The 12,081-nt window shown below is 42.8% G+C and overlaps 1 protein-coding gene across 1 annotated transcript; it reads right to left on the bottom strand.

Annotated features, from left to right (window-relative positions):
* Positions 1-4,555: 4,555 nt before the first annotated feature.
* LOC139652025 (E3 ubiquitin-protein ligase RNF128-like) lies at positions 4,556-8,329 on the bottom strand. Its single transcript, XM_071528958.1, has one exon. It carries the CDS (start codon positions 7,962-7,964, stop codon positions 6,876-6,878), a length of 1,089 nt encoding a protein of 362 aa, XP_071385059.1. The 5' UTR covers positions 7,965-8,329; the 3' UTR covers positions 4,556-6,875.
* Positions 8,330-12,081: the final 3,752 nt, after the last annotated feature.

Here is a 12,081-nt window from a genome sequence, read left to right on the forward strand (position 1 = left end):
CCCTCTCACCTGCTCTCTCCCTTACCCTGCTAACACAAACATCCCCCCCCCATCTAGTGCCCCTTTTGCCTTTCTCTCAGTCCTGCTAGCTCTCTGCAATTAAGCAAATGGGTCATTAATTAATCGCCACAGGCAACAGGACACACGAGGAGTTAACCAGACTGGATGGATGGACTGCTGGGATAAAGCACTACACACACACACACACACACACACACACACACACACACACACACACACACACACACAGACATGTAAATACAGTACACCACACCGCAAATCAACACAAATGCATGCGCATACATGCACCCATACAAACGCACACTATTGACTGATTATTCTGAAAAGCGAGCCTCCATAAAGATCTGTATGAATAAATTCAATGGCGTGAGTTGATGAAAAGCAGTTTGATCATTGATTCCTGTCGTCAGACTGTGCTGAGTGGCAGTTTCTTCCAGGAGGAAACTTTGGTTGAAACCTTGCCTCGGGCCATCAACATTCAGCGTGAGACGAGAGGATAGTTTTACCGTCTGATGGTGTACAGCTCAATCCTTGAGACAGAGGAATGCTGACAAATCATTTCCATGAAGTAAATACAAATAGGCCTATTGACGGGAGAACCACACAGGACTCTAATATTCTGGATTATACTGAGCAAATTGGTTTGATAAGTACAGGGCCGGTCCCAGACAGGTGCAGACGCAGTGCTGAGGCATCATTTTGGCAGACGGGGGGCTGTTGAGACAGAGGCTGATTGTGAATGCAGACATGTTTCTCAGACCTTTTCTGCTTTAAAGGTGTGTTTCTCTTGAAGCCAATATCTATTTCTTTCCGTCTGTCTCCCCCATTCTCTCTCCGACTCTTCCTCCCTGTCTCTCCGTGTGTGTGTGTGTGTGTGTGTGTGTGTGTGTGTGTGTGCGTGCAATAGATGTGTTTGGGTGGGCATGGGGGTATTACATGCATGAATGTTTGATCTAACATGACTACTGTCAAGTGGGAATCTGAAAGGGCAGAAGGGAATGACAAGTCTCTCTAGCACCACAAAGCATGAAATGCCACAAAGAGAGAGGTGTCAATGATCAGAAACAAATCTAAGACACACTCTGACCTACTAATATCCCCCCACCCCACCCGACCCCACCCCACACACACACACACACACACACACACACTTACATAAAGACATACACGGCAGACACAGCGTCACTTTGTTTAGTAGGGCTGTTTATAGCAGCTTGTGTGAAACAGTGTTAGGTATCAAAGAGGATCTAACCCATATATCACTGTGGGTGACAGACTGATGACGAACCTGTAGAACATCACAAGTGGCCCGTCCATAAAATCATGAATGAACTGGCTTCCGATGATCCCTCATCTAGTCAAAATAATGCAATATTAATATCTCTCCAGTAGATGGCAGACTTTAAATCATTAAGACACGGCGCACAGTAGCAGCTACAACACACTGAACCAGACTCAGCACTTTGTACAAACGATGAGTTTAAAATTGGAAAGAGTGACACAAAGAAAAACATGAAAGGCCCATTTCCTTTCTGTGGCGTGGACGGCTGAACCATCGCCTGGGACAGAGATAAGCCCGTGACATCACTTCCTTCCCCTGCTATTAAGCTGTGGATGAGTTGCAGAGGGGGGGAGGAGGAGATGTTTCTGCCTCTGACATCCTCTCTATCCCTTCCTCTCTGTTCCTGCCCCCCCCCCCCCCCCCCCCCCCACACACACACACACACACACACACACACACACACACACACACACACACCCCTCCATCCTCCCTCCTTTGCTGTCTGTCAGCAGGAAAAGGGGGCAGCGGGGGGTGAGCTGGCCAGGGAATCGACGGACAGGACAAGACAGCGCGGTAGCGACAATGACACAGGATGAGAGATGTTTTGTCCCTCCTTAGTGGCCGGTGTATTTAGGTGCACTCAGCACTATCTGATCTGCCAACAACAGGAAGCAAGGGCCTGAGGTAGACAACAGAGGGGCTCAAGAGGATTGGGCTGACAACAGCTAGCAGCCTGACTGTCACACACCTGGATGTGTTAAAGACCTAAACATACACACAGCACCTAAGTGGACTTTATCCCTTTAGGTAAGACTAGCAGCGCAACATTCAATGGCATTCACGGAAACTACAATTGTGAACAAAGAGAAGTGAGAGCCTCGCTAGAAATTTGTCATTGTTGCTCAGCTCTAATTAGATACGACTACAAACGAAACTCTGCTATTTGTCCAATAGACTTGTGACTAGTTTGCACAACATTTCCACTTCATCGCAGAGCCTCCGAAGCGATCAAGATGTGGGGCGGGGGATAATATATTTACCAAGGCATCTGATCTAATATTCTGTGTAGGCAGCAACAGAAGAAAGAAATGTTTTATGAGCTACTTATTGACCAAATGGATTCATTTGTTTCTCCCGCTGCACTTTGTAATCAAATCCCCCCCCCTTCATTAGGATAATTACTCAGAGAGTCTGGGACAAGAGAGCCTGAGACAAGACCGACTATTGTAATTTAATTAGAAAGGCTTTCTCTGAGCTGAAACTGCACACACAAGCACAGAGTATACACACACATGCACACACACACATATATATACATGTATATATATATATATATATATATATATATACATGTATATATATGCACACCACACAAGCACAGCCTAAGTGATGCTGAGGTCTCCATAAAGATTTACAGGGGGCCGAAGATGAAGAAGACCAGTAGAACTCTTCAACTGGCCTATTAAAGTAAACGGCCGGAGAAGTGCTCAGTTTCATTATGGTACAATTTATTACTCTGTACTTTCCACTCAAGCAATAAATTGACCCAGTACATGAAGGCCAGAAAGAGAGGAAGGGACTGGCTTGTAAGCAATTTTACCCTTTCTGGGATTCAGAATGCAAATTCACTGCGGTTAGTAATTTTCTCCAGCAGGTGGTGTTGCAGTGCTATCACATAACATTCACTGGGACAAAGTGAGAAGTGGCATTGAGCGCCATCATAAAGCATGGATCATGAAGCAAGGCCCTCCTGCTTTATAACCACAAACTTACTTCTTCTGTTTTCTATTCAGTCTCCAGCCAAGGTTTTCCCTGCGCCGTAGAAACCATGCGGTACTACAATGTGACCGGACTGTATAAGAGCAGCCAAGCTCACAGGCCACTAGTTATTTCCACTGAGTTTGATTCCTATCTGGAACTGAAGGTCAAGCCTGGTATTAGAGTACAGCCACCGACTAGTATGCCATTAAATGAAAACCTTCTGACTCAATTTTGTCTTTAACAACTGCAATAAATCAGAGGAGCGCCACCACTGAGGCTGCCTCTAACCCAGGCCTTGCCAGTTGTTCCCAGGCTGGCCAGTTAGTTCCGTATTGATTCTCTGTCTCGCTGTGATACCACTATAACCATCTGACCTCTGAATACTGAGCTCACAACGCTGGCCTCAAATCCAGTACACATCGCCCTAGGAGGGGAGAGGGAACACCATGGGAGAAAATAGGCAGCTTAATTGGAACACGCCTGGCCCTCGTCTCAGATAGCCTTTCAATCTTTAATATTTTTTTTTTCTTTTTAGCACCCTGCCATAAAGAGGAATTTTAATGTGGGTCACAAGTCTCACTACCTCGGCCGGTAGCCCGAGGACTGATAGGTTTATCACAGCACCTTGAAACCGAGGAAAAGTCAAGCCTGTGTATGTGTGAGTGTGTGTGGGCCAGGTAGAGGTGCAGGGGCAAATGTAAAAAAGTGAAAAAAATATACTAGGGATATTCCTTACCAGTTGCGTAAGGTACGAGGAAGTAAAGGAACTAATTCATGCCATGTACCTTACCTGACTGACATGGAATATCCCTAGCATATTTTTTAGGTCTTGTATCCACCAACCACAGAGCAGCTGTTTCACCTCCATTACCTCAGATCCAAGAAGCGCTCCTTTCTTGTTCTTTTTTCAAGATAAAAAAGTTCAAGCAGGGTGGCAGGAGAAAGGTGTAGAGGCCAAATCAGGTAGATTGACAGAGCCTGAGCTATAGGTGGAGACAAGGGTGGAAGTAACTAATTATTACATTTACTCGTGTTACTGTAATTGAGTAATTTTACTTTTACTACTACTAGTACACTTTTGCTGAAGTATTGTACTTTTGTAGCTACATTTTAAATCACATCCATTACATATCCATTATTACGAGTACAGATTTTGTGGCTCTCCATAAGCATCAGAAACTGGACTAACATAAACTGGCCAGTTATGGAGCCATTCACAGTGAGAAGGGTAACCTGGCTTTACTTTTTTTTGTGATCGAATTTTTATTTTGTTTCTTTATGGTGTGACGATAATAAATCATATACACATACATGCATGTGTCACATTCATATGTGTCCACACATCTCCATAACACATTGTTGCGGGCAGTGTAATTCAAGAGAAAAAAAAGAAAGAAACCTAACATTTTATCCCACCCTCCCCTCCCCTCCCCACCCCTCCCCACCCTAGCTTACGCCCTTCCCCTTCCCTGGCTGGCTTCGGATAACTTCCTATGCATGCCCATGTAATACCTAGGCATATAGCATAGGAGAAAATAATAAAAAATAAATAAATAAAAATAAAAAATGAAAAAATAAATAAATACCTAAATAAATAATCTAATCAAATAATAATGATAATTATAATACTAATAATAGGACTACTTCTAATAAATAAAAACCTGGCTTTACTTTGTGCACTTTCAAATTTTCGAATTAAAAGAACCTAGTTTGAACTCTGTCCTCTCGTCCTTTCAGAACTGCATGGGAAAAATCACATCTTCAAAAAAGTAGCTCAGTATTTTTTTCTCCGAGTACATTATAAAAGAGCCGCTTCTTACTTTTACTTAAGTAGATTTTTACACCAGTACTTTTACTCCTACTGAAGTAAAATCTCAGCAAAGTAACAATACTTCTGCTTGAGTATGACACTCTAGAACTCTTTCCACCAGTGAATAGAGGCTTGGGAGGGGGGAGCTCTACGGTCCAGGGCTCAGAAAGCGAACCGAGTCAGTCTGCTGTGCTGCTTCCTGCTAATAAGTTGCCTGGTTTTTATTAGCTCCATCCTGGGGGAGTGGGGGTCATCTGTCCTCTCCATTGCCGCACAGCTGCATATCCCTTCCCCGGCTTGGGCCTGGCCCTACTACAGCATGCGAATGCTGGTGATTATCCAGCTCAGGCTCAAGGTGTGAGAGGATCGGCTCCCTCCTGTGCAGAGGTAATTACAGTCTCACTCATCTCCGGCAGTCACTGGGAACTTTAGGCACCATTACTCTTACTGTGAGACCCTACTTAGCCATGCACTTAGGCTTACTCGATGTACAAATGTATACTCATGATCACACACACACACAAATATACGCAAACACCATTCATACGAGTACGCATGCACGTTTGGTCGTCCTCATTTTGAGGGATTTATTGTATTCTAATAAGCATCAATGTGATTTAATACAGCAAGTGATATTCATTTTTATGGAGCAATTCAAGACTCCTGGAATCTGTAAATACAGTGGAGAAAATGATTCAGTATAGAAAAATATATTAAGTACCATAATCGACACATTGCCACCAGCAAACAAAGAACTGAAACAATTCTTTAGCTTCATCATTTACCAAGAGAGACAAGTTAAACTGCAAAAAATGTTTTACTAAGTTTGTACATGTGAGAGTTCAGAGGTAGACCTTATAAATTTAACATTTCAAATAATTCAAGGGAAAAGACTGGAAGACTTGTTCAAGAATAACAATTTGTGGAAGGAATCAATCCATTACCTTTTCATAACCAGATAGAATTTCAGGATTGATAAATCAATCTCAATATCATATTGATATTCAAAAACCAAAACACATAAAGATAATTTGCCCCCTATATAACAGCCAAGGTATCTTTTTGTAGATATATCAGGCACAGTATGGAATTTATTGCACTATTACTAGGATTTTCCATTGCTCATAGCTGTAGGCCTACCAATGGACCACGAATGACACTGACCAATCACTCTTCATATTTAGGGAAAACATGTTTCTATGGATCATGTTTATAAAGAAGCTCAGCCCTTAGATGATGTAATTCAGTCCTCCCATTGCAATGTGTGCTATGCCACATTTCCAGTTGAGCGTGTGTTCATATGGGTGTGTTCATAAGTCCAACCTGACACAAAAAAATTCCACTGGAACAGGCAGAAATTCAAACTGTTAAATTATTGTCAGTCACAAACTTACAGTAATAAATTCTGCTCAGAATTTAAAAGGCTGTGGCAAATTGTGAGGGAGAGTGATTTTCCCTGTGAAGAATGGAAGCTAGCTTGCTAACAAGCTTAGATGTTTAGTTTGGTAACATTTGGCTACAAATTCAAACATTCAAATGCTCTGCTGCTCTCCTTTCCTAACTCCCTGCTCCGTGTGCACTCAGACTCATCTGACAGGGTGGCATCCTGAAAGCATGCAAATGAGAATTATGGCAGTGACACCAATTCACCACTATTCCATTTTAGTGCCAGAATGTATTCTGGCCCTCTGAGGTCCAATTTATGAACACACCCAATAATAGGACACTTGCACCACGAGACAGAATGAAAATGTAATGAAATCCAAGCAAGAAACTATATACACAAGGTGCATTAGCAATTTAAATCCTTGGAATGCTTTTTAAATTATATTTTAACATGCCTGCATTGCAAGGTGGACATGGTTTCTCCTTTTGGGACAGTGTAATTTGACTCCATTGTGCCAGGCAGCTTAAATCTATCACAGAAAAATAAGTGAATCTATTTAAAACAGGGAATTCGACTCTGCTCTGGCTGATCGTCGTCGTTGCCGCTGCTCTTGTTCATCCTCTAGCAACCTGTGAGTCTTCCTCAAAGGCCCTGTTGTCATAGCGATGCTGGTGTGTCTCTGGGTCAGGGGTTGGTGGGTCAGTCAGTGGAACCTCATACAGGGGCTCGCCTCCAGACACTGTGATCACAGTGACCTCTGTTGGTGACAACGACAAATTGCTCTCTTTCTCCTCCCCCTCAACCCCCAAGGCCTTCAGGATGTCACATTTACACATGGGGCAGGTCCTCTTCTCCAGCAGCCAGGGCTCGATGCAGACCTTGTGGAAGATGTGTCCGCATGTCAGCACTGTCACCGCCTCGCCTGCCTTGTAGCCGTCGATACACACAGCGCAAGTGTAAGAGTCAGACCCCGTTTCCTCATCCTCTTTCTTCATCGTGCGCACTTGTAGCCGACCGATCGCCTTCTTAGCCTCAGACTTCAGCTTTCTCTCGTCGCGCCTCTGCATTCGCAGGTTGTGGAGACGATGGGCAGAGATAAACACGAAGTAGGCAATGGATGCTGCCGTCACAATGAAGAAGGCGATGGACAGGAAGTAGAGCCAGTAGGTGTCCATCCAGGGCCCGTGGGGGCTACCTACCTCAATAACCATCTTAACCTCTATTCCACTCTTTACCAAGTTGACGATTTCCATGCCTTGGATGTTGCCAATCATGATAGCCACGATACCAGTGGCATCAGAGTGTGCCATGTGAGTGGTGACGTTCCCGCTGCCATCCCCATTATATATCACCACACCAGCTGCGCCTTGCCGCTTGGCAGCATTGATCTTCTCGCTGAAGGTACAGTTGCCCCTTTTGATCAGTGCGATCCAGGGTGGGGTGCTGGAGCTGCGGTTGTAGACAGGGTCCTGGACGCAGCCCTTAGGGTCCAAGCTGGGCAGCGCAACAACGCCTGAGGCTCCCTCCAGGGGAGAGTTGCGGCCATACAATCCGCACTCACAATATCGGTTCACAGTCTCATTCTGGCTGTTTAAGTAACTTATATCCACCAAGGCCGTCCAGAATACAATCGCTGTCGAACGGGGAACAAGTCCTGACAAATACACCAGGAACAACAGATAGTGCTCTGTCTTCTTACCCATGGTAACGCTCTTCTCTTCAAAACAACAACATGAAGCGGTCTATTACAGCTTCTTTAGTCTGTGGGAGTAGTCCTTTGTTAGTTCCAGTTCCTGGTTGTTCGACTCACAGTGATCTGAATGCAGGTAGAGTTTCACCTAACCTGCTGTCAACGTAATCTGATATGAGCTTTCGGTAACCTAACACGGGCTCTGCGTCAGCCACTCACCTCTCGTTATCTTCCTGAACCTTGAACACTGAGCACTCCTCTCAGAGGGCAGGGTGCTGGCATGTAACAAGTTGAAGTACACAAAACACACAGACATGTGCTGATGTCGAGAGCCAAGGAACAGCATACAATAAGAAAAAGCCGATAAGCAGATGATAAGGTAAATTTCATGGGCATAGGTCAAAAAGACAAAGAGCAGTTCTTGTGGAACTAATAAAAGCTGTTGACTTTTCCATGTGTCATGATGAGAAGAGAAACTCAACCAGTTTTTCTAGTTGGACTTGTTTCTCCTTCCTCCTGTGACCGAGATCAGTGTTGTGAAAACCAGTATGTCATTCAAGAACTGTGTTAGTAGTCTACCTTGTTGACTATTCATTCGCTCTACAAAACCCAAAACTTAATACTTGGTGTGCAGAATGCATTCTGCTTCTACCACACACACACATACAAACACACACACACACACACACAGACACATTTTAAATGCTTTCCTTGAATCCACCAATCAGAGTAAATCACATAGGATTCAAATCGTTTTAAAGAACTGTTTCTTCCACACAGCTGACAACTTCTTGCACACAAGTGAAAGTGCACACACACACACACTTACACACACACGAGAGAGAGAGAGAGAGAGAGAGAGAGAGAGAGAATGACAACTGAGATCGATAAGTTTCTTGCCAAGTTCCCATTGTACCTTGCTGGACAAGTCTCCAAGACACACACGCACACACACACACACACACACACACACACACACACACACACACACACACACACACACACACACACACACACACAAACAAACACACTATGCACGCCTCTTTATGAATATGGTGTTATATAATTAATCTTGATGGTGCATGATTCTGTAAATAGCTAGAGGGTGTGATATTTACTCTCGGTCTACAGTTACTGATAATAGGGAACATGGTGGAGCCACAGTCCTTAAATTCCATTGAAATAGCCTACAATATAATTTATTAACCAACGCATCCAAGTAAATCCAAAGTAAACCACAATGTGAAACCTATTAATAACATCAACTTCAAGGTTTCCTCGTCATCCTAAGTCACTAGTTTTGAAATTAGGGCGCACAGTTCCATCATAAAGATATCATGTAAGCCTTCCTGTTTTGATCCATGCGCAAACACTGGCATCTACTGGTTGGTTAAGGCTCTGGTCAAAACACTGTGTCGCTTTGCTGCACTAAAACTAACATATAACAGGGTTATGAACATTCTATATCCATCTTGAAAATGAGTGCTACCTGAAATTCATTGCTAAATATTACATGAATGGATGATTTCATCCTCAACAAATGTGCAAATGCAAAGATCTGAAGTAGGTGAAGAATTTCAGTAGCATTTCATAATGAGTTGTAGCATACTTACCAGGAATCAGTTACTGTAAGACAGGGTGTCATATAGCTCAAAATTACATGTCTTACATGTAATTTTATAATGCAAACACCGTCCTTACTGTGCACAAGTCAAGTAACTACAAACCATATCTAATGATGATTTAACTCCCACACATAAAAACACAATGAAATAAAAAAAAACAACAACTACAACGTCCAGGTACAGCTACACACAGCCAAGTCAAACTACAAACTTCACAATTTCAGCCAAAATGGCGTTTAACTATATTACACTATAGTAAATAGGCTTAATGTAAAAAGACCATACAATTTCACCACATAGGGGCGCCATATGCCCAAGTCTGTCTCTTGGTTGGCAATAAAACTATACAGTATGTAGCCTATTGATTCCCAACGCCAACACTTGCAAAGTATGTGCAGCCTACTTTTTGTTTCATCTTGCCGACTATAATGCAAAACTTGCCAAGTGGACTTTTTGTAAGTCCACTAGCAGTTTGTAAGCAATGACAGTTGGATCATTTAGCAAACTTCTGTAAATCTAATTCAATAGGTTGCATTCATATTACCTGTTCTAGGGTCAGCCGTGACGAAAAAGATCTTTAGTAATCCTTTAATAGCCTACATTTTACAGGTAGGCCTACAGTATATATCACAGCAAAATTTTAACACAGGAATATTAGTGGAATAGTATACCATACGCAATAAAAAATACCATGAAGGCCTACGATATAAGGTCATAATGAGTCTACTATTGAGTACACAATCGTCCCTGTACGATATTTTAGTGATTTTTTTGTTAGTGAAGAAAGCCAACTAAGTTGCTGGAGCGAAGAGCAAGGCCTATGAAGGAATACGATATAAAAACAATCTTACCATTTTCCTCCAGGTCTGTTTTGCTGTCAGAACGGACAGGTTTATTTCTCTTGAGCGCATGTTTTGATGATGTGCAGAGAGCGCACACGCTTTTCTCCCTGGTCCGTTGCAAGGAAGATGGGGAACAACTTTTGGGGCATGTCCCAACTAGTCCCATACCCCCCTCCACCCCTCCTTCTGCTGTAATACCTGTAGCCTGTAGTATCCTTCCAAACGTTATTATAGGATTGCTATAGGCCTTTTTGTATCTCTCACACTATCCATAGTATTCCCATGATGTCACACGCATTTCCTACCTATATGGCGCTTTACAATACACACAGCTCATGTTTGTCATTTGATTCTAATCACCTGTTAATTTATTACAATCACCTGTTATTTTCCTACCAAGATGGCCTGTGGTGATGTAACAGAATCCTATGAATAGGCATATGTCATTTCGCAGGTTGCACTTCACCTACATGGAAGGCAGGGCTACAGGTTTTATGTGAAAAATATATTTCTACATAATGTAGGCTATCTATAAGCCTGTGACCATCCTCTTTACCCCTCTAACACATATTTTTTCCCATACAGGGAAAGGCTTTTCCAAAAGCATTTGAGTACGCCAAATGCTAAAAATATGTTTGGCTTAGTTAAAACTGACGGGGACCCATTTACCTCAGGGCTGTACTGCTCCATTTTTAACAATCCCCCCATCCTCTTTTTTTTATGAGTCCGTGTGTTTGAAGCCATTATAATGCACCCAGTGGCATAGTGGTAAATAAAGCGGTAGGTGAACTGTATGACCTCTACCAGTTGGTGAAGGTATCACAGCCACAGTAGTATAAAAAAACATCAATTAGCCTATATTTCAGAAAAGCAGTAATTTAAGCTCGTAAAAGACCCCATCCATTGGGGGTCTATAGTTTGATAGCATATGCTTACTAAGATACATACAGATTTATGTCATAAATATATGTGTCACTAGAAAAAGGTGTGTAAACTGTGGGTGAAAAACCTTCAGGTGGGCCAGGTGTCTTCAGGTCCTCATCCACACGTTTCAAATACCGTTTATCACATAATTCAAACAAGTGCAGTAGAGTTCAATATGACAAAGGTTTACTTGAAAAATCAAAGCAGATACAAGTAAGCCGAGCTGGATCATGGTGCAACTGACTTGGTTTCTTCAATGCATCATTTTTATACTCTTTTTCACGCTCCACCTTTTGTGGGTCTTAGCGGCAGGTTACCTCCTATCATCCTTCTCCTAAACGTTTCCTTCATCTCAATACACCATTGTTTTCACCTGTCCACTACTTCCCCCTTTTCCATAATTAATGGTGTCAACGCATCCTCCCTATATATGCTTTACTAATTGGGGATACGCACACAGTCATTTCAATGAGTCAATATAAGTTTCACTATGAACACTAACATCCTCATATGCTTGTTTCACTATGAACACTAACATCCTCATATACTGGGTATCATACATTCATGCAGTTCTTCAGGTGAGTCAAAATCTCCCACAAAACTCTATTCCACAAATAAAAAGGTGGTTGAACTGTGTTTCTGAGGGTTTATCCTGCACTACATCCCTGAACGCACCTCAGGCTGGAGTCTGTTCAAGCCGACTGGAATGATTGCAACTCGTGATCCCCCATTCTTGGTG

Source organism: Centroberyx affinis, unplaced genomic scaffold (genome assembly GCF_046629955.1).
Source record: "Centroberyx affinis isolate AG114_WGS23_722 - 3 ecotype Tasmania unplaced genomic scaffold, CSIRO-AGI_Caff_v1 ptg000122l_1, whole genome shotgun sequence".
In the NCBI taxonomy this organism is placed as follows: domain Eukaryota; kingdom Metazoa; phylum Chordata; class Actinopteri; order Beryciformes; family Berycidae; genus Centroberyx; species Centroberyx affinis.

Bases quoted from the DNA above. Each gene is read 5' to 3' on its own strand.
- LOC139652025 (XM_071528958.1), bottom strand. From the start codon at position 7,964: ATGGGTAAGAAGACAGAGCACTATCTGTTGTTCCTGGTGTATTTGTCA.